At 47.4% G+C, this 23,082-nt stretch overlaps 2 protein-coding genes across 2 annotated transcripts in view; both read left to right on the top strand.

Moving 5' to 3' along the window:
• Positions 1-5,192, top strand: part of KLHL18 (kelch like family member 18) — a 33,651-nt gene extending 28,459 nt beyond the window's left edge. Inside the window, exons 7-10 of the mRNA XM_056857359.1 lie at positions 458-695; positions 2,427-2,531; positions 3,480-3,591; positions 4,806-5,192. Of these exons, the coding sequence (XP_056713337.1) occupies positions 458-695; positions 2,427-2,531; positions 3,480-3,591; positions 4,806-5,192 (842 nt within the window). The remainder of the gene's footprint in view (positions 1-457; positions 696-2,426; positions 2,532-3,479; positions 3,592-4,805) is intronic.
• An 8,866-nt stretch (positions 5,193-14,058) lies between these two features.
• LOC130484379 (cathelicidin-2-like) lies at positions 14,059-21,119 on the top strand. Its single transcript, XM_056857350.1, has 4 exons — positions 14,059-14,241; positions 17,781-17,891; positions 19,492-19,578; positions 20,988-21,119. The coding sequence occupies exons 1-4, from the start codon at positions 14,059-14,061 to the stop codon at positions 21,117-21,119; spliced, it is 513 nt and encodes a 170-aa protein (XP_056713328.1).
• Positions 21,120-23,082: the final 1,963 nt, after the last annotated feature.

Genomic DNA, 23,082 nt, shown 5'->3' on the forward strand with positions numbered 1-23,082 from the left:
AATGATGGTGTGTACGTTGAACCATCAGAAAGCAAAGGTGTAACGATCTCACCGGAATACCTGTACCAGCTGTTAAACAACAAACTAACAACTGCAGGCGTTCAGTCTCTACCTACGACACAGAGTACACTGCGTTTTATTTTTGTAGGTGAGAGGAAAGTTTGAAAGCAGGCAGCACGGATCTGCCTGCATGCTGGCTTGAAGGGCCCGGTTTTCGGATCAGTCTGGATATGGGATGTCTGGAGAAGGGATACTCTACCTGTATTGCTATATTTTTCTAAATAATTAGAGCAGCTAAATGTGAAATTACACCCAAATCGTCTAGATGATTAAGGTTGCAAATTGTCCACATGAAGTGGGTGAAGGGAGGCCAGTAGCCGAGCCCCCCGGCCCGAGGAAGTTTCCTGAGAGTGAATGAGCCTTTTCTTGTAATTGTCACACTTTAAAATGTGAGCAGCAAATTTCTATGCAGGTGATTCGCTGAATGTGGTGGAAGTCTTCGACCCCATGGCCAATCAGTGGGCCCAGTGCCAGCCCATGACGACTGCTCGGAGCCGGGTGGGGGTCGCTGTGCTGAACGGGCTCCTGTATGCCATCGGCGGGTACGACGGGCAATTGCGGCTGAGCACCGTGGAAGTTTACAACTCAGAATCCGATTCGTGGTCCAAAGTGGGGAGCATGAACAGCAAACGAAGGTGTGTGGCGGGAGGAGATTCTTTGCATGTCTGACATACGAAAGGGAAGGCAGAAACTTGTAGGGATCTTTTGAGAGCCAGCGTGGGGTAGTGCTTAAGAGCAGTGGTTTGGAGCAGTAGACTTTAATCTGGAGAACCGGGGTTGATTCCCCACTCCTCCACATGAGTGGCGGACGCTAATCTGGTGAACCGGGTTTGATTCCCCACTCCTCCACATGAGTGGCAGACGCTAATCTGGTGAACCGGGTTTGATTCCCCACTTCTCCACATGAGCGGTGGACTCTAATTTGGAGAACAGGGTTTGATTCCCCACTCCTCCACATGAGCGCCAGACTCTAATCTGGAGAACCAGGTTTGATTCCCCACTCGTCCACATGAGCGGCGGATGCTAATCTGGTGAACTGGGTTGGCTTCCCCACTCCTACACATGAAGCCAGCTGGGTGACCTTTGGCTAGTCACGGCTCTCAGAGCTCTCTCAGCCCCACCTACCTCACAGGGTGTCTGTTGTGGGGAGGGGAAGGGAAGGTGATTGTAAGCCGGTTTTATTCTCCCTTAAGTGGTAGAGAAAGTCGGCATATAAAAACCAACTCTTCTTCTTCTCTTTTGGAAACTTGTGCCAAGCTTCTAAAGGTTGTGGGGGAGGGAAGCACTTGGGAGCAGAATAAATTTCAGCAAAGGAAATATGTCGCCATTTTCTTGGCTTATTGAGGAAATTCTGATTCTAAGCCTGCTTTCAAGTTCCACTTTAGCCATACTGAATTATTTTACCTAATTGGGTGATTAGTCGCATGGAAATATGGTCTCTTTAACTGAAGCACAGGGCAATTAATTCTTTACTAATGGGTCTGTGTTAAGCTGGGAGGAATCTGCTCTGAACAGCATAGTATGTTTTTTTCTGGAATTCTGACATCTTAAACCAGCAAAACACACACAGGTGCAAGTTATTTAACTTCATTAAACGTCTCTAACTTTTTTTTTATTAAGCAAGAAATTAACAGATGTGTTAACATGAGAATTGTACAAATAGGACTAGAAAATACGAACAATAAATTTCAGATAACATCTTATAAAACTGTTCACACTCATAATGGATAGAGAAACCTACTAAATAAAACAGTAAAATTCCAAAGTGAGATAAATGAGGCAAATTGTATAAATCAGCATAGAGATCTCAGCACAGTTTCCGGAGTTCTTCTCTGAGCTCCCATTCCCAGACATTGGATTAAATTCCCATACTTATAGAAGTATGTTGCAAAGAAGAAAGGATGAAGTCTTTATCAAAAACGTACAGATTTCTCTTTATTTTTACTGCTATGTCTTTCTGTCCGTAAAACAAAGTAATTCGAACCATGAACAAGGCTGAAGTTGGTTCCCTCCCAGTTCCCTTATTCCCAAATCCAACCACAAATATTGACAATAACATTGAAAAGCTCCACACCCCAAAATAAGCTTTGGATCACCGCATGCAGCTGTTCACGCAGCTGTTGCTGTTCCTTATTCAGATCGTCTTCCCGTTATAATCCTAGGAGAAAACGGTCATATAACCTCAAAATGCTTCCAGCTTTTCTGGCAGGCAGAGTGGGGAGAGAGAGCAAAGAGGCCTAAGGGATAAGCTGATCCCAGGGGTCTCAAACCACCAGCCCTGAGAGGCCTCATAAATGCACGCTCACCAATCACCCGAGACAACTTAATGTAAGGTTGTTGGTTTTTTTATCCCTGGCTCGTTTCAGTGCCATGGGGACAGTGGTGCTGGACGGGCAGATTTACGTGTGCGGCGGGTACGACGGCACCTCGTCCCTCAACTCTGTCGAAGCCTATTCGCCCGAAACAGACAGGTGAGTCTTTTCAAACATTCCTGCCACCATCACCTACCCCCCCTTTTGAAAGATTTTTATTTCCTTTCAATAAAAATAAAAACAGAATTAGAAAATAGAAAAATACAGAAAAATAGAATACAATACGTAAAAAAGTTTCTGGGTGGTCATACATTTAATTTGATAAAATTACAATAATTTTTCTATCTCACTTGTAAACTATGCTATGCCAAGTTTCTAGCCTCTTAATAATAAATCCTTAGTTTTTTCTTGCTAGTTCATTTTCTATATTGTCAATATTTTAACAGTAACTCAATAATACTTGCCCTAACTGCATATTTTACTAATTTTAACACTAGTGCTAACTTATTTTTAAATTAATATCTCTAGAATAAAATTATATCCTACCACACTCAATTATGCAGCATTTTATGAGTCGTATGAATAATAAAGCTTCCACTTACTTTGGAACTCTTCACTGGGTCTCTTATCCCTTTGATTTGTCAGCCTCGCCATCACTGTATACTCTGCTAATTTATCCTTCCATTCTTCTACATCTGGACAGTCTTCTGTCTTCCACTTTGTGGCCAGCTCCGCTCTTGCTGCCGTGGTTGTATATCTGTACAACTCTTCTGATGATTTCACTGCAGCATTTTGTACTATTCCTAACAACATATTCTTGGGATCCATTGCAAAATTGACTTTTAAGATTTTTAAAAATTTCTGTATGAACTTCACTCCACCATCATCCTCTTGTTAACCTCAATTAGTTGGGTATTTTTAAAGGGGTGGATTTCGAGATTTGCTTCCCCTCCCCTAAGGGAGGCCTTATCTTCTGGCTGAAGGAGCATTTTCATTCGAGGAAGGTTCCTTCCACTGGAAGAAAACGCCTTCAGTACTGGAAGAAGTCCACAAGGTAAGGCCCAGAGGGTTCTCTCATTTTTCTTGTTTTGGCTCTCTCTCGAAAAGGTGGACGGTGGTGACCCCGATGAGTTCTAATCGCAGCGCTGCCGGCGTCACGGTGTTTGAAGGCTGGATCTTTGTCTCCGGCGGGCACGATGGCTTGCAGATCTTCAATAGCGTGAGTATATTTTTTTCTGCTGTGCATTGACGGCATGAGCTGCCCACTTCGTTCTCATGCTAATTCAAAGAGCTCACAGCAGATTGTGTGTGTAAAGTGCTTTCAAGTCACAACTGACTTATGGCAACCCAGTAGAGTTTTCAAGGCCAGAGACTAACAGAAGTTGTCTGCCATGGCCTGCCTCTGTGTAGCAACCTTGGACTTCCTTGGTGGTCTCCTATCCCAACCCTGCTTAGCCTCTGAGATCTGACGAGATCAGGCTAGCCTGGGCCATCCAGGTCAGGGTGACTCATGGGCACCCTATGGTATTTTCCAGGCAAGGGATGTTCAAAGCTTGTCTACCATTGCCTGCCTCTGTGTAGTGACCCCGGACTTCCTTGGTGGTCTCCCATCCAAGTACTAACCAGGGTTGAGAGACGTGGGAGTCAGCGTGCTGCTCCCTTTTGATCCCACTCCAATGGGGGCATCTCATCGCAAAGATCCCTTCAGAGCAGGAAGGGCTGGTTCTGCTCCTCGCTGTCTCCCTTCCTGTGGCTTAAACAGCTCTGATCGCTTCAGGAACCCACAATTTAGGGAAAGGGTTCCCAGCGCGGGGCCTGTGGGCTCCGTGGCGCCCGTCGACATCTTTATTGGTGCCTGCCAAGTGTTTTCAGAAAGCGGGCGTGGACAGATGGTGCTGTTGCCCAGCAAAGCTTCTGATTGGCCACTGAAGATTGTATTGCCTGTGTGGCTATTTTAAAACGTTGCTTTGGCGGCAGCTGCCACCCCTGCATGGGGATCTTCACTGGAAGACTGAAGGTAAGCTGGGGCAACCATTTTGTAGCTGTCTCCCACCCCCTGAGCAGCCATTTTGGGGCTGCGCCCACCATGCAGTGTCTGAATTCCAAAAGTGCCCGCGGGCTGAAAAAGGTTGGGGGTCGCCTGATTTAGGGCTTCCCTTCTGCTCCGCTGGGATGCTGTTTTAGCGAGAGTCCGGGAAACGCTCGGGGAGAGTGAGGCGACCTCTGGCAGTTGGGAAAGGCACGTATTATCACAACAAAGCACCGGAGCAGTCGGGGGGATGACTGTGGGGAAACAGGTGTGCATAAATGGCCCAAGATTGCCCCAAGATTCTCGGATACTCTTAAGTCCGTGGTGTTCATAACACCTCCTATCCCCCTGGTTTCTCCACGCCAGCCTGCCTCGGCTCATTTGCTCTCCGGACTCTCTTGCAGGTGGAGTACTACAACCATCACACGGCTTCATGGCATGGCGTGGCCAGCATGCTCAACAAACGCTGCCGCCACGGCGCAGCCTCCCTGGGCAGCAAGCTGTTCGTCTGCGGAGGCTACGACGGGTCGGGGTTCCTCAGCATAGCAGAAGTCTACGACTCCAGGGCAGACCAATGGTGCCTGATCATGCCCATGAACACCCGCCGCAGCCGGGTCTCCCTGGTGGCAAACTGCGGCCGCCTGTACGCTGTGGGAGGCTACGACGGACAGTCCAACCTGAGCTCGGTAGAAATGTACGACCCCAAGACCAACCGCTGGACGTTCATGGCCCCCATGGTGTGTCATGAGGGAGGGGTCGGGGTGGGCTGCATACCGCTCCTAACCCTCTGAGGGTGGGAGGGGGGTCCTTGTTGTGGGCAAACAACCGCCAGAATCAAGAACCCGTTTTTGGAGGGACAATCTGTGGAGCGACTCGCCTGCTGCCAAGAGGGGTGTGTCGCTTCCAGGTGCTTGGAACGTCTTCGTTTTGGACAAAGGCACAACTGTGATCAGAGCCACGTTCCTCTTGCGGTTCCGCAGGGTCCGGCTCGTGTGGAGACTGAGACCATGTGACTGAAAGAAGCCCACCTCCCCGTCTTTTCTTTTTTTTCCCTTTTCTGTGCTGTACTGATTCTTAAGCCAGCCCTCTTGTTGCTTTCCTATCTTCCCATTCTTCACCTCCGCCACCTCGGTCTCCTCGAGAGTATGTCCGGAGCGTGGGGGATTGTCTGGGTACTTGGCCTCCCCTTAGAACGAGCCAATTATTCAATCCTACTCGGTCGTACCTCTGAGAAGTGGTATTTAAGCAAGGAACATCCCACTTTTGTGCTTAGCACACAGGGAAGGTGTCTCCATTTCTAAAAGAAAAAGTTCTAGGAAGTTTCCTGCGTACCTAACTTACGAGGAATTTTTGTTTATTGGCTGGGGTGTCTGAAACTGCATCATCTCCTCCTTCTGCCAATTAGCACTGGAGGGTTGGATGCCTGCAATATGGGTCCTGTTTGGACCCCCAGATGTGCGACAGACAGTTCGATTTCCACTTCAGAGGTAAGACAGGATGGAGGGGGACCTTGGGGGCCTTCAGCCTGAGGAGAAGAGCGTCACCGCCTGCTCACTGGAGCCGAGAGCGGGCATGTACGTGCCTCAGAGACTGCCTCCAGGCCCCATTAATAAGATAATTTGCGTGCCCCCCCAAGGCCTGTGATTTCCAGGGTTTTCCCGGAGTGTCTTCTGCAGAGATGGTCGCCTGGGTGAGTCATTCAGACAAGCTGGATTTGAGTCCAGTAGCTCCTTAGAGACCAACAAGATTTTCAGGGTATAAACCCTTGAGAGGCGCGCCCCTCCCTCTCGAACGTTTGTACCCTGAAACTCTTGTTGGACTCTAAGGAGCCACCGGACTCGAACGCGACTGCAGACCAACACAGCTACAATCATTCAGACAAGACCCTCGGGCGCACGTGGGGCACACAGACGAAGGGGCTTCGTCCTGTCTGAGAACCGTAAAAGTGAAACGCCTTCTGCGTGTGCTTGAACATAGACAAAATCACAGCAGCCTCTGGCCAACAAAAAAACCTAACAATCAATTCCTGCAATTAATTATATTGGTTCAAAGATATCAAAGGTCGTCAAAGACACTGTACATCAGTGGTTCCCAAACCTTTCAGGCCACCGCCCCCTTGGTTTAACAAACTCAACCCCAGCGCCCCCTACCCTATCTACCCTAAGGGGCCCACCTCTAGCCCCTCCCTGCTGCCCCCTTGCCTCTTAGTGCCCCCCTAGGTAATCCCACCCCCCCAGGGGGTGGTACTGCCCACTTTGGGAACCACTGCTGTACATCATCGCAGTTCACCAAAACATATAATAATCATTTATATAGAGTACAGTAATCCAGTTGATATCCTAACAAATTTAATCCTCGTATCGAACCTGCGATAAGACAATAGGTCACAGACTCGAAGAGACCAGTGCAAGAATCACACTTGCGGGTCCAGTATAGGAAAAATAACAAGTTACGGACTTGAACATTTGCGGGTCCAATACAAGGATTAAGCTTGTTAGGATATCAATTGAATTACTGTATTCCATATGAATGATTGATTGTTATTGTATGTTCTGGTGAACTGCGATGATGTACAGTGTCGTAGACAACCTTTGATATCTTTGAACCAATATAATCAATTGCAGGAATTGATCGTTATGTTTTTTGTTGGCCAGAGGCTGCTGTGACTTTTGTCCAACTTCCAAAGTACAGCTCTCTAATTTGTTTTTTGGTTGCACTTGAACATGAGCACCTCGTAACCATGTTTCAGTGAGGGGAGGGGGAGGAATTGACATCCCTGCTGTGTTGTGGCTACATGACTCGATCTGGGATTCCGTTGCAGTGAAGCAGGAAGATGGATTTGAGGAGAGGGTTTATTTATAACAACGAAAAAGGGCCGTTAGAAACAAGCAAGGCCGAAACACGTATAACACGTGTTTTCTGATTGCAGGCAAGGAGGAAATTGCCTCTTCCTTTTTGCCCGTGGGACTCTGGCCGGCTTTTGGGCAGTTCTGTGCTTTTTCTGAATGAGGCAGGATCCAGCAGTCTGCATGTTTTGAAAGTGGGTGAGATTGCTTTGCCTCTGCTGCCCTGGAAGGAACGCTGTTCCTCTTCAGCAGCCAGGGCATCCCATCATAAAGGAGGAAGGCGCAGGTTTACGAGGGAGATGCCGACAGGCAGGGCGAGACAGCAAACGTCCTTCTTGTCTGCACAAGCATCCTTCGGCATAGCCTGAGGACAAACGGATGCGTGGTCTGTTCTTACGGAGAAATTATCTCTGCCTGGTGCTGCCGCACTGTTTCCTTAAAAAAAAACCAAAACAAAACTGCTCTGTGATGTGATGTGATAGAATTGTGGGCTTCTTTTTCACCAGTGGGGATGAGAACAGACATTCCTCCTGGGCAGCGACCCACCCGTGGGTATTTCCTCTGTCAGTTTAAAGGTCCAGTTGTACCTTAAATTGTGTCAAAGCCTGCAAGGGTTGCTTCTCTTTAAAAGGCCAAATAGCTCCTGCCGGTCACTCCATTAAGTGAAAGAAGAAATCCACGGGTCTTGTCGGAATGAGTCATTTCTCTGCAACCAGCTCCGTAAAACCTGGCAAGCGTATCACGACTGGAAGGAGCCCTGTGTCTTGGAATCCCCTGCACATCTTAATCTTCCAGCCAGTATTCCTGCCAGTTCCTCGAGGCGCGGGTGTGGGAGAACGGGGGCCTTGTTTAACTAGTCTTCAAACCAAAACGGGGGGGGGGATCTGCTGGCCTTGCATTGGAAGTGGCCGCTGCGCTCCTTGTGGCTAAACCACTACCCCCCCTCCAGAAAGCGTGCAGGGTCATGATGGGGTGGGTGCACATCTCTGAGTGCATGGGGAAGAAGTGCTGGTGAGCCTCCCCCCCCACCCCAAGAAACATGCCTTTTGCAGGATTTAGGAGATACAGAAGTGCCCTTTGAGCCAGGGATGAGAGGCTGTTTAGCAAGTCCCGTGCAGCATTGAGAACTTAATAGGGTAGCAGTTGCTCACCCAAGGGCATATCTGCCTGTCACTTTTCTTCACCATTTGAAACAGCTGCCAGCCTCCCCAGCAACTTAGGGCAGCTTTTTCTGCTTTCCAAAGCCAGCTGTGCCACAATATGGTTCTTGGCTACAGCTGCATTCGGCGAGGGCTGCCGGACGCCCTTGGGTGGCTGAGGGGTATCACGGGGGATTTCTGCCTGCTGTTTTTCTTCTGTGCGCTCTTCATACATGAACAGCAGTGTGAATTTTCACACTGTGCTGGTGGGGGGGAGGGGATCGCCTAGCCTCTCATAATGAAACCAAAGATGACCAGGGCCCAGAATCGAAAAGCTGTTTCCACAGATACCACGTGGAAGCTGCGTGCTCACGTGAATGTGAAATTGCTCTGAGCCTGCCTGCCTCTGGGGTGTTTATGGTAACCGCTCCGGTGAGGAAGATACTTCGGTTCTCCCTATCCAAACTGAAAAGGGTCTTTCTCGGCTCGTTGGTATTTTTCCCCCTCTTCTTGCGGACGCTGCTCCTCTCCAGGGTTGATCGCCCCACCTGGCCTTTTCTCCTTGATCCACCTCTTTGTCGAAATCCATACATGGCGTCTTTGTTTCCATAGATAGGAGGTCACTGCAGAAAAACAGGGCTGTATATTCAAACACTAGTTCTTCCATAACCACTGGCGAATAAGTGTTCCGAGTCTATCGTGTACATGTCACAGTGAGTGCAGAAATGCCGCAGTCAGGCACAGTTGTTTGGGATGGAGCGCTGCCCGTGTTTTAATGTGCTGTGGTGCGCAAAAGGGCCTTTGTGGAGTGTCGGCTCTCAAAATGGGGAGGAGTTGTAGCGGAGTGAAGTCATTGGTACAATTGAACAACTCCAGTTGAAGCGTCTCAGTCATGGGTCAGATCCCATCTTCAGGGCTGCCGTGGGATTTCTGTATGTCAGATGTATATATGTGGATGTCTATATATATATATATATATGTATACATTATATATATATTGAGGCTCTGTGTGTAAAGTCGCTGTGTGGTGTGGGCATATCTGGATCGTAAACGTGCATGGTTTTGCTCACACACGTATCTCGCCGACCGGTGTCTGTAAAACTTCAAGCCAGCCAATACATGCTCCAGGGTACAAATTCATTCTGACATTTTTGTGCTACTGAGATTATTTGTAAGACTTGAAATTGAACCAGCCCTCAAGGTCTGGACAAAAGCAGTGCAGTTTTTCAGGCAGAAAAAAATAAAAGCAAGTTGTTGAATTTTTTTTTTCTGGTGATGCATGATTCTGTGAAGGAATTGCAACCGAAGAAGAGTTGGCTTTTATACCCTGCTTTTCTCTACTGTGAGGAGTCTCAAAACAGCTTACAATCTCCTTCCCTTCCTCTCCCCATAACAGACACCTTGTGAGGTAGGTGATGCTGAGAGTGTTCAGCGAGAACTGTGACTGGCCCAAGGTCACCCAGCAGGCTTCATGTAGAGGAGCGGGAAATGGAACCTGGTTCTCCAGATTAGAGTCCACCGCTCTTAACCACTACGCCACCCTGGCTCTCAGAGACCAAATCCAGCTCCCAAAGGTTTCATTTTGGCTACCCCCATGATGACCCTAGAAGGGAGGCTTGGTGGAGCTCTTGCACCCCTAGCAAGAAAGGTGGGCTATGAATGAAGTAAGCACAGTTTAAAAATTGCTCCCTTGCACAAGTAAAAGTGTGGAAACAGGAGGGAGCTACCCAGGGTCTTAGAAGAAGAAGAGTTGATTTTTACGTGCCAACTTTCTCTACCACTTAAGAAAGAAACCAACTTACAATTGCCTTCCCCTCCCCACCACAGACACCCGGTGAGGTAGGTGGGGCTGAGAGAGCTGTGACTAGCCCAAGGTCACCCAGCTGGCTTCCTGTGTAGGAGTGGGGAAACCAACCCCTGTTCACCAGATTAAGAGTCTGCCGCTCATGTGGAGGAGTGGGGGAATCGAACCCGGTTCTCCAGATTAAAGTCCACTGCTCCAAACCACCATTCTTAACCATTACGCCACGCTGGCTCTCAAAGGGAAGTGTCACGGCTTGTGTTGTTAAGGGGTCTACACTCTTAGAATGTATCACTTACTGAGAAGTGAAGCTATCTTATTCAGCGAGACCTCACAGACAGGAGTCAATGATAATTCCTATATTACTCTTCCTACACACTTGACACTGAGAGACACTGTCCTTCAGTGTTACTCCTCTGAAGATGCCGGCCACAGCTGCTAGCGAAACGTCAGGAAAGAAAATACCAAGACCACGGTCACATAGCCCGGATAACCTACAAGAACCAATAATTCCTACTACTGTAGGCTTTCTATTGAAGTGTGCCAGAAAATTTATAAACAAGGAACTTTCTTTAAATAACATTTATTTCACATAAAATATATATGTGCATGTGAATATTTACACACTCTCAAAACATGTCATAAAATACATTATGATATACGCAAGCAGTTTTAAACAATCTTTATAAGCAATATCTCTATGTGAGGTTTTCTAACCTTAAACCTGTAATGCATTTCATTCAGGAATAAATCAGTTTACAGAAAGCCTGTCAAAATATGATTAGTATAAGGAGAGAAATTCATAGTTAAAAGCATCTTAATTCAGAGTACAACCTTATATTATTTCTAAACCTCTTCTAGCTTATATTCAGGATATTGCAAACCTTTTCTGTAAGAACATAGTCTTTTCTCATGTTTCTATGTCTTTACCATATCTTTGATTCTCTGGTTTTTAGTTTATTTGAGAGCTATAGTCCAAAATACTTAATGAGCTTTTGGTTCATTGCAATACTGTTCTATATCAGAGACAGCTGATTCTTGTAAAGCTGAAGTCAGTAATTTACAAGACTATGTGTAGCTTTAAATTCAATATGTAGAGAGAACCTGTATGAACCTTAGTTCCAGGTAAGAGCTCTATAGCTCTCTCTATATAATGTAATCTGTGTATGCATACTGTGTATGCCACTCATTGTCACTGAGTGTAGAAGCTTCCTCTGTGTTGTTGAGGAAACCTCTGACTCTTTACCCTGAGAGATATCTCTGGTTGCTTAGAGGAATCTCTAAGAGCATCTAAGAATCCTGTTTCTGATTCTGAGAACTGAAGAGACCAGTTCTGTAACTTGGGTTTCACAACTTCCATGTTTCTCAAGGAAAGCCAAGTCAGACCATTTAGATCATTCAGTGAGAACCCATCAATCCTTGCTAGAATTAATGAGATGTCAGTGTTTCCAAATATGGAACTGATCCAATACTCTTAGACCCCACAATAAGGTTAGTAGGAATAATAAGAGCCTCCATCATATGGAATAGTCCACAAGCATTCATTCCAGACATCCAGCCTTAGCAGGTCATCTGGACATGAATCCCTCTCAAAGAGTCTTTCCCATTCTCACAAAGAACTTGTGAAATGGTAGAGTTCCATATCATGCAAGATATGAAATAATAGAATGAGCCATGGCCAAGAACTCTTACATCTCATGCAAGAGATGAGGAAAGCTAATGACCAGACAACAGTGTTGTCCTTCACTAACAATCCTAGGTTTTACATCTTTCAAGATGGAGAGAGCAAGGCCAGTTACTCCTTCTTAGTCTCACACAAGAGACAGAGAAAAGCTGATAGCCAGACAATTTGCATTGTCCTCTACCAACATTTCTTTCCAAGTTTTACATCTTTAGGGATGTGGAGAGTGAGGTCAGACAGCCTAAGCCATCTTCCATCAACTCTCTGCCTTCTGGCAGTTTGGTGCTGGCTTTTATTCTCTCAAACCAGTGGTCAGCTGAGCTGAGAGGCTAGAACGTTCTGCCCTGGGCAGGCTACACTAATACCACTTAGCATTGAGTCACACATGGTGGTGATGTGCTATTGTCACCTGGTCTGTGAAAAAAGCACCACCATGTTCCCGGCATTAAGTCACAGTTCACCAGTGCAAGGTCACCATCTGTTATACTGTTTAAAGACTAGGTCTGAGATGGTAGCATTATTTCCTCCCAGCTATCAGAGGGGCATTAAACTTCCAGGGAGAAATGACCTTCCTGTTAATGTCAAGAAGAGGTATTTTTCCAGATATTTTTCCAGACTCAACCATCAAGCGGGCAACAGTGCATATCATAACCTTGTAGTTTTGCAGTTTTATTAATCTCAGAATAGTTTTAGTCAGCATGACCTTTACTCCACTTTCTTTCCACATCAATTCTGTTCAGAGAAATAAGCCTCTTACTTCTATGTTTTACCCATAAGATTTTAGGAATACCACAGGGACAGGTTCCTTATCACTCAGGCCTGCGACAGAAGCCTCTCCTCAAACCTGGTGTTCACACCAGGGAGGAGCAAATTAAAGTCATTTGCCAGTCTTCCTGCTCGCGTCATGGGTAGAGTCCCTTTTACTAGCCAGAGATTAAGCTTTTTAAAGCTACAAGCAAATATGAAAGTTATTTAGCTGGCTTGCAATGTGTCATCTTGCTTTGGTGGGAGATTTAATTACCTAATAGCATGTACTACAGGGCAGGATACTGGATCCATTCCACTAGCGGTGACACTTAAGGTTGCCAGCTCCAGGTTGGGAAATACCTGGAGATTTTGGAGATGGAGCCTGAGGAGTTTGGGGAGGAGGTTTGGGGAGGAGAGGGACTTCAGTGGGGTATGATGCCATAGAGTCCACCTTCCAAAGCGGCCATTTTTTTCAGGGGTACTGATGTCTGTCGCCTGGAGATCAGTTGTAATAGAGGGAGATGTCCAGCCACCACCTGGAGGTTGGCAACCCTAGTGGCACTTGTCTGTGCTGCAACACGGGAATTCTTGCGCCGGAGAAACGTGATGCTGCTAGTGGAACGGATCCGTGGGACCCAGCCCAAAGCCTGTGAATTCTAAAGTGATAGAAATAAATTGTGTGGCAGAATGGGAAGAGAATATGCATATTTATGCTATCTGTGTGTCAAGATATAAGAAAGAAGGGGGGATTCCAAACGGTAAGGTTTTGATTTTGCTTAACGCTTCAGTGCTCATTTGCTTTGAATCTGGTGAACAGCCTAAGAAGGGGAACAAACTTTCCTAAACTGCGCTGTGTTTGGTTGGCCGACAAGAAATTTTCTAGATTGGAACCCTGTAGCACCTCAAAGACCAGCAAAGATTTTCAGGGTGTGACCTTTCGAGAGCCAAAGCTTCCCATTTGTATCTGACGAAGGGCGTTTTGACTCTCGAAAGCTCAGACCCCGAACGTCTTGCCGGTGGTCTCTAAGGTGCTGCTGGACCGGGATCGAGCGCTGTTCCACTGCAGATCGACACGGCTACCCTCCAAAAGAATTTTTTCTGGCTGTTATTTTAGTGGTTTTTTTTTTTTTTTTTTGCAGCTGCCCTGTTTATCCAGCTGGATAAATATTCCTCGCAAGAAGACTTGGATTAGGAACATAAGGGGATTTTTCTCTCTTTCCCTCTGAGAAGCTTCTGTCTGCACAAATGGAAACCGAAAGCTGTGCATCTGGGGCCAGCTTTGCGGTGTGCTCCAAGCTGGATTCGAGTTTTTTCTTGTTTTCAGAGGATGTGGTGTTTGTTTTTTTGCCAAGTCAAACCAGCGAGTCCCTCGGCTCCCCACAGTTTTGTTTCTCTGCTCAGCGAAGGCAAAGTTTGCTTCTGGAACTGCAGAGCAGGGTCATCATGGATCTGCTCTTAGTGGGTGCCGTGTTGGTCTTTCTTGGGGTCTCCGGGTCAGCTTCTCCTCCCGCAGAAGGTTCCCCAGCCCCCCGAGATGCAGCCAGGATTGTGGTGGACATGTACAACCAGGAATCAGAAACACAAGCCGTCTTCAAGCTGCTGAAATTCAGAAACACCCACAAAACGGTAAGGCTGTTTAATCCCCCGGGGAGCAGTGATTGAAGAGCATCATGCCCTTTCTCCATACAGCTCAGGACAGAATGCTGGGTTCTCTGTCCTCACAACAGCTCTGCAAGATAGATTAGGGCTAGAGCAACTCTCCCATAATTCATACAGCAGGATTGGGATTTTGAACCTGGGTCTCTGATGTCTGCCCTGCCCTGGCTTCCATCAGATCGTGGAATCTAAGCAGGGTCAGCCCTGGTTAAAGACCACCAAGGAAGTCCAGGGTTTCTACGCAGAGGCGGTCAACGGCAAACTATGTCTGTTTGGGCTAGCTTGGGCCATCCAGGTCTAGGCGAGAGACAATCTCCTTAGATCTCAGAAGCTCATCAGGGTTGGTCCTGGTTAGTACTCGGATGGGAGACCACCAAGGAAATCCAGGGTTGCTCAACAGAGGCAGGCAATGATTTGACAGCACTTTCCACCCCCCACTCTGATATCCTAGCCCCAGCACCCTAACCAAACCACTATACCACCCTCCTGTGGGAAAGCCCCACAGAAATTTGCTTTCGGTGGTGCTTTCCTGAGTAGCAACAAGCAGAAGGGAGGCCGTGTCGAGGTTCAGCACAGCAGGCAAGGGGGAGAAAGATGGAAGCAAAAGCTATCATGAAAAAATGGCTCTTCACTTCCATGGCTTGTCCTTTCTGTCTAGGAGAAGACTCAGCATCAGAAAGGGAGAGTTTTCCAAAGGGATTTGAAGGGGGTGAGAAGCAGCAACGTGGAGATTTTTGGAGAGGGAGTTTCTGGCATGAGCAGCAAAGGCTGTCTGGGTAGTTTTGTGGTGTAGTTGTTAGGAGTGGTGGACTCTAATCTGGTTTGCTTCCCCACTCCTCCACATGAGCGGCGGACTCTAATGCGGAGAACGGGGTTCAGTTCCCCACTCCTCCACGTGAATCCTGCTGGGTAATGTTGGGCTAGTTACAGTTCTCTTCAAGCTCTCTCAGCCTCACCTACCTCACAAGGTGTCTATTGTGGGGAGACGAAGGGAAGGAGATTGTAAACTGGTTTGATTCTCCTTAAAAGATAGAGAAAGTCAGCATATATAAACCAACTCTTCTTCTCTTCTTCTAGAAGTAGCATTGAGAGGTAAAAGCCCCAAGAAGGGGATATATCGGGTGCTCTTTTCATGGCGCTCCCATTCATTCTTCCAGTAGATCACGATCCTGATTAGAGGATTCAACCCTTCCCTTTCATGGCCGTGGAGATAAACGCAGATTTAATAAGTCATGAGGTCTAGTCTGGCAGAAGGCAACCTTTGCTCTCATAAACAGCATGACTGATGTATATACACTTTAATTTTTATGTTTGAAGTCTAGAGATATTAGCAAGGGAACACGGGGCAGAGGAGGAGAGGAACCAGGAATTTACATCTAACAAAAAGTTGCTGAGCGCTCTGCAAAATAAAATTAAAAACCCTTTATAGGCCGGTTAAGTATACAATAGCTTTTCTTTCCATCTTTCAAAAAATTTACTAGAATGTTCTGGAAGAAGCCTGGACGAGATCCAACTGGGGAAAAAATTCTCTTCCTGTTGTTCATCCTATGAGTTTGAAAGCAAAACTACTTAAGAGTATGCTTGTGTGCACTCTAAAAACCAGAATGGAAGCTTTGAGCATGCAAGACATTCTTTTGTACATTCAGGGGCTACATTATTTGTGTTTTAATGGGAACAGGGTACCGTAACTGCCTTCCCTGACACTTATTTATAGGGCTGGCTCCCCAGCTAAGCCGTAAGCAGGTCTAGAGTTGGCAGCTTCCAGGTGAGATCTGGAGATCTCCTTGTTGGGTTTTATAGATAGCGAGCTTTGTTACATGTCAGACAGTTAAGGGTTAATATTGTAACTGACCAAATGGTCAATGTAGTGGCCATTGCAATAGTGCTTAAGGGTCACGTATACAACTATTTTGCATGTTTAACTGCTTTCGATTTCTTTGTTAGAAGAGAAAGCAGTTGCACACTTTTGCTTCGACTGCCAGCCAGGCAGGATGAGAGGCTCTCCTTTCGCTAAGGATGCCTACTCATAAGTAAGCTTAGTACCTTGCCAAAGGCTTTTGGCAAGTATAGGAAACATAGCATGAGATAGAATTATTTGTTTTGTATCCCAGTGACTTTCTCCCTACCCTGAGTTAGAGTAAAGATTGTTTATTACAAAGACAAACGTCTGATGTCTTTTGTGCGTGTGTGTGACAAGCTTTATTATCAATAGACCAAGAGGAACGATCCAATCCCTCTGAATGGTAGCAGATGTAAAGTTCTAAATGAATAAGTAAACGGAAAACCCACTTTTACCCATTACTCCTGGAATTTCAACTGATTTAAACTGATTTTCAGGCTACATAAATCAGTTCCCTTGGAGGAAATGGCTGCTTTGGAGGGTGGAACTTTATGTCATTATACCCTCTGAGGTTCCCTCTCCATGCCCCCAAATTCCACCCACCCTCAGCTCCATCCCAAATCTTCAGGAATTTCCCAACCCAGAGTTGGCAACCCTAGCTAATGCCCTGCAGGGGCTGGGCTTGGCTTGCTTCCAGCTATCTGTGGCATGGAGTGAGACTGTCATCCCTTACTGAGCCCCTGCACTGTAGGGTTGCCAATCCCCAGATCTCCTGCTATTACAATTGACCTCCAGACAATCAAGATCAGTTCCCCTGGAGAAAATGGTTCCTTTGGATGGTGGACTCTAGGGCGTTATACCCTGCGGAGGCCCCCCCCCCAAAAAAACCCTGCTTTCCCCAGGCCCCACCCCTAAATTTTCCAACCCAGTGCTGTCAATCCTACTTCACTGCCAACCTGCTGAGTTAGGATTGACAACTCTGGGTTAGGAAATTTCTGGAGTTGTCATAGAGTCCACCATCCAATGCAGTCATTTTCAACTGAATGCTTAAAGTTGGGGTTTCCAAATCACCCCTTCCAGGTTTCCAACCTCCAGGTGGGGGCTGGAGATCTCCCAGAATTAGAAACAATATCCAGATGACAAAGATCAGTTCCCCTGGAGAAAACGGCTGCTTTGGTGGAGGAGGAGAAGGAGAAGACTTGGTTTTTATATGTTGCCTTTCTCTACCACTTAAGGAAGAATCAAACCGGCTCACAATCGCCTTCCCCTGTGAGGTAGGTGGGGCTGAGAGAGCTCTAAGAGAGCTGTGACTAGCTCAAGGTCACCCAGCTGGCTTCATGTGTAGGAATGGGGAAACCGACCCGGTTCACCAGATTAGCCTCCGCTGCTCATGTGGAGGAGTGGGGAATCCAACCCGGTTCTCCAGATCAGAGTCCACCACTCCAAACCACCGCTCTTAACCACTACCCAACACTGGCTCTCTGGAGAGGGGTCTCTATAGGCATTATACCCTGCTGAGGTCCTTCTCTTCCCCAAACCCTGGTCTCCCAGACTTCACCCCCAAAACCTCCAGGCCTTTCCCAACCTGGAGTTGGCACTCCCCCCCTCTCCCCCCACAATCCTTCGCAGCCTCCTGCTTACCACAATGCCTTTGTTCTTTTTGCCAAAGAGGTTTGACTGGGGCGTTCACTTCAGCTTGAATTTCACCATCAAAGAGACCAACTGTCGGAAAACGATGACCAACTACAAGCCCGGAAACTGCAAGTACAAGCCTAACGGGGTGAGTGGGGAAATGGGGCTCAGCCCCTTCTTCCAAAAACGGAACCGGCCTGCGATCATTGGAAGCGGAGGGTAGAGTGAAAGCCCCCCCTGCCTGCAATAAGTGAGGGGTCAAAGGGGACATGAAGCACAAGAGGTCCAGCCTGAACATTTCTAAGCAAAAAAACCCAAAGTGTGTAATAAGCAAAATGGTTGTTCCCAACAACAGCTGTAATTGGTTGATCTGTTGTATTCTGGAATTGGGCACATAGAATCACAGAGTCGGAAGGGACCACCAGAGTCATCTAGTCCAACCCCCTGCACAATGCAGAAAATTTACAACTACCTCCCCCCTACACCCCCAGTGACCCCTACTCCATGCCCAGAAGATGGCCAAGATGCTCTCCCCTCTCGTCATCTGCCTAAGGTCATAGAATCAGCATTGCTGACAGATGGGCATCTAGCCTCTGCTTAATAACCTCCAGGGAAGGAGAGTCCACCACCTCCCGAGGAAGCCTGTTTCGCTGAGGAACCGCTCTAACTGTTAGAAACATCAGAGATTATCTCACTTGCACTTTATGGCCTTTTAACCCCATGCTTTACATTACCTACCACTAGGGTTGCCAACCTCCAGGTGGTGGCTGGAGATCTCCCGCTATTACAACTGATCTCCAGGCTACAGAGATCAGTTCCCCTGGAGAAAATGGCTCCTTCGGAAGATGGACTCTATGCAGGGTTGCCAGGTCCCTCTTTGCCACTGACGGGAGGTTTTTGGGGCAGAGCCTGAGGAGGGCGAAGTTTGGGGAGGGACTTCAATGCCATAGAGTCCAATTGCCAAAGCGGCTATTTTCTCCAGGGGAACTGATCTTTATTGGCTGGATATCAGTTGTAATAGCAGGAGATCCCCAGTTAGTACCTGGAGGATGGTAACCCTAACTCTATGGCATTTTACCTCATTGAAGTTCCTCCCCTCCCCAAACCTTGCCCTCAGGCCCCACCCACAGACTCTCCAGGCATTCCCCAACCCGGAGCTGGCAATCCTACCTACCACCCACCATCCCCAGTGTGTTGACAAAGATGTATCAATGGGCTACCTAAGCTTTAAGCTGCCTTAGAAAGCTGATTCACACAATACAAAATGTTTGTGGCCACCACAAGGTCTTCAGTTCACACATGCGTTGGGAGGTCTGTGCTTCCCAGGTGTGCGGGGGCCTAATTCTGACCTGTGGCATGTGTGGAGAAGTGTCCCTGACACTAATCGGTAGGCCTGTTGGGGGTGTGTGTGGATATGGCAAAAATTGGTAAAAGATAAAACCATGGATTTTCCACTGAAGCCTAGAGCTTCTAGAAATGGCATTATGCCATTAATATGACAGTACCCCCTCCCTGTATCCCTGCCTCCCAGTCTCCGGAGAGGTGCCAGCCATCAGCTGGCAACCATTCTCTCCTCTCATGCTGGTTTCTTGACCTGTTACAGAACTGGGGACCTGCGACGTGCCCCATTTGGGAAACTTGTATGTAACAATGGCTGCATATAAGCTTCTGAGTGGAGCTAAAGGTATGGGGCAAGAAGAGGGTGTGCTTTGGTTGGCTGGGTTTAATTTTCAAACATCTCTTCCCAGGCAGTGAATGAGTGTTCAGCCGAGGTCTCCTTCCTTAACTTCATGCAAGACACTCCCCTGACCTCTGTCCAATGCACACCCTTGCAGGTGAGTAGTTACCTGGGAAAGGCTCACCAATTCCAAGCTGGAAAATTTGTAGAGAATTGGGGATGGAGCCTGAGAAGGGTGGAATTTGGGGAGCGAACTCAATGGAGTACGATGCCACACTGTCCGCCTCCCAAAGTAGCCATTTTTCTCCAGGGGACCTGATCTCTGTTGGCTGGAGATCAGTTGTAATTCTGGGAGATCTCCAGAAAACACCGGGATGTTGGTAACGCTAAGCTTGGAAAATAAGTGGGTTGGCTCACTGCCTTGAGCATAGTGGTATTTGAGGTTTGGGGGATCCTCAGATGCTGAGCTGAAGATGTTTTGGGTCTAGGGTTGCCAACCCCTCGTTGGGAAACACCTGGGGATTTTGGGGGTGGAGCCTGAGGAGAGCAGGATTTGGGGAGGTGAGGAACTTCAATGGAGTTTAATGACATAGAGTCCACCCTCTGAAGTCACCATTTTCTCCAGGTGAACTGATCTCTGTCATCTGGAGTTCAGTTGTAATACTGGGAGATCTCCAGCTACCACCTGGAGGTTGGCAACCCTATTTGCATCCCACTTTCTTCATGGTTGGGGTTGTAGTTTTCAAAGTCTTTGCAAAAGAGTCTGGGGCTTGCTTTACATATGCGGGGGGGGGAATTCCTGGAGATTTGGGGGCGGAGCCTTGGGAGGGACCTTGACAGGGTATAATGCAATAGACTCCAATCCCTGAAGCAGCCATTTCTTCCCAAGGAACTGATCTCTGTGGTCTGGAGATCAGTTGTGTTTCTTGGAGATCTCCAGGTCCCACCTGGAGGTTGGCAACCCTGGGGGTAGAATGCTGTGGGGGGGCTGAGTTCAGGCTGCAGGCGGAAGTCCCTGGAGAATCACATTTGGGGATGCTCCCCGGAACACTGATAATTCCAAATCAGCATGGCAATCAAAGAAGGTGGGTAGAAAATATTGTCGAAGGCTTTCACGGTCAGAGTTCATTGGTTCTTGTGGGTTATCCAGGCTGTGTGAACGTGGTCTTGGTATTTTCTTTCCTGACGTTTTGCCACCAGCTGTGGCTGGCATCTTCAGAGGAGTAACCCTGAAGGACAGTGTCTCTCAGTGTCAAGTGTGTAGGAAGAGTAATGTATAGTCAGAAAGGGGTTGGGTTGAGCTGAATCATTGTCCTGCAAAAAGTATCAAAGGTAATGTGCGAATCATTGTCCTCATCAGCACATTATCTCGATACTTACAGGACAATGATTAGCACATTACCTTTGATACTTTTTGCAGGACAATGATTCAGCTCAAACCCAACCCCCTTGGGTTGCTCAGCCTGGAGTCCCATCTATCAACCCACCCACCCCAGGCCCCGAAATGAAACAATAAGCAGAGGCACAAGAAGGTGACAACCCTTTCCTGTTCTTTCCAAATCTTAGCGGGCCGGTGGCAAGAAGTCCAACTCCCCCTCCAGGCTCCAGGCGGTACCATCCGTGCCCAGAATACATGTGGAACACTACATGCCGTCAGCCTATATTACCGCCGCTCAGATGGCATTGGATGTCGAGTGAGGGCGACGCTAAAGGCACGCCACCCAAAGGTCCCTCTTGGAGCCCGAAGTCTCTTCCGCACGACCAGATGAGCGCAGGGTGCTGGCTTGAAAAGCCCTCGGAATACGTAGCGCGGACTCGACTGCACTTATTCTCCCGGCAGAATGTTATCTTGTGCATCTTGTATCCACGTGTCTTTTGCATTCCGGCACAGGCCTTTGGGTTTTGGGTTGCTTTGCTTTGCTTTTTGGGAGTGAATGTTTTTGGAGTGAGTCTTTGCCCACGCTCCTGAATGCAACGTCAAGCCTTTTTTTCTAAACCCGTGCGGATGTTTTGCAATCTGTGCGCAATGTTTTGCTTGTCGTCCTTGCAGTGGCCTGTGTTTTGAAAGATTCACGTCGAGGGTCAGTAAATCTTGCTGTGCGGCTTGGCTGTTTGGTTTCTGCTTTGTGATGTCACCTGCTTGGTTTACAAATCACCAGTCATAGCTGTCAGTTGGTCACTCCTTCCAGTTACTGGTTAGTTATCAAGGGTGGTTGGTCCCTGTTTCAGTGGTCTACTGGCAGTCTTGTAAATAAAGCAAGCATTCTGAAGAATCCATATGCTTCTATTGTGGGTTTTTCCCCCGTTCAAAAGCAACTAAACTTGGTAACACTGCCCCTGGAACTCATTGCTACTTGAGGAAGGGGGGGACACATAACTAAATCTATTTCCCTACATCAGGTGTTGCAAAGTTCATATGTAGGGTTGCCAGGTCCCCTCTTTCCTCCAACAGGAGATCTTTTGGGGTGGGGATTGCATGTGCGCAGCCATGAGCAATGTGATCCCATCACATCTGGTTTACTTCTGGAAGTGCCACAGCACAATGGGAAATTGTGGAAATAGTGGGATTGTGTGAACGCAATCCTCACTGTCAGCCAGTAGATGCATTGGTGGGCAATTGGCCACCATTCCAAGCCACCTATTCATAGGGTCAGGTCTCTTAAATTCAAAGGGAAGCATAAGATGACCACACAGCTCATAGTTTTAGGGTTGCCAAATTCAGGTTGGGAGATTCCTGAAGTTTGGGGACGGAGCCTGGGGAGTAACCTTCACAGGGTATAATGCAATTAACTTCACCCTCTGAAGCAGCCATTTCCTCCAAAGGAATTGATCTCTGTTGTCTAGAGGTCCATTATAATTACAGGAGATCTCCAGGTCCCATCTGGAGGTTGACGACCCTACACGGTTTAAAGGAAACACCCTGTCTTCCCCTCCCTGCTTCTGCACATTGATCAGAATTTGTGTATCGAGGGTCCTTTTTCAATCAGGAAGAATCAATTGTATGTGTATAGATTATTGGAAGGTGACTCGTTAATCTTTTGCATTCAGGTATGTAAAAAAGACCTGACCTGGATGGGCCAGGCTAGCCCGATCTCAGTTTGCTTCTGGGTCCAATTCAAGGGGCTGGTATTGAACTTTGAAGCCCTGTACTGCTTGGGTCCAGGATACCTTAAGGACCGCCTTCTTCCATATTAACCTACCTATCCACTCTGGTCATTTTCTGAGGTCTTGTTTTGGGTGGCAACCCAAGACAGGCCTTCTTGGTCATGGTACCAAAACACTGGAATTCCCTCCCCAGGGAGATTTGTCTGTCTCCCTCTGCCATTGTCTTCCACCAGCAGAGGAAGCCTTTTTTATGTTGTTTGTCACACCCTCAGTAATTGTTATTTGCCCTCCTCCCTCGTTGTGGTGTTGTGTGTTTCTCTGTTGATATGGTTTTATAGCTATCTTATTGCAAATGCTGTTCTAATGTTGAAATGTTTTAATGTTTTGATGTTTGCTGCCTCTGGGACCCTAGTTGGGTGAAAAGGCAGCATAGAAAGCTAGTAAAACCCAAGACAGTCTGGATTTAAAGAGCACAATAATTTATTATAAAGAGAGAATGTAAAATGGAAGGAAATGAAGCCGAATTTCAGCAAGATCTGCACAGCGTTAAGCAACC

The sequence above is a fragment of the Euleptes europaea genome, chromosome 11 (assembly GCF_029931775.1).
Source record: "Euleptes europaea isolate rEulEur1 chromosome 11, rEulEur1.hap1, whole genome shotgun sequence".
Lineage (NCBI taxonomy): Eukaryota > Metazoa > Chordata > Lepidosauria > Squamata > Sphaerodactylidae > Euleptes > Euleptes europaea.

Coding starts and splice junctions, on each gene's coding strand:
- LOC130484379 (XM_056857350.1), top strand. CDS start 14,059: ATGGATCTGCTCTTAGTGGGTGCCGTGTTGGTCTTTCTTGGGGTCTCC. Junction 17,892..19,491: donor GCAAGTACAAGCCTAACGGG/GTGAGTGGGGAA, acceptor ATCTCTTCCCAG/GCAGTGAATGAGTGTTCAGC. Junction 19,579..20,987: donor TCCAATGCACACCCTTGCAG/GTGAGTAGTTAC, acceptor TCCAAATCTTAG/CGGGCCGGTGGCAAGAAGTC.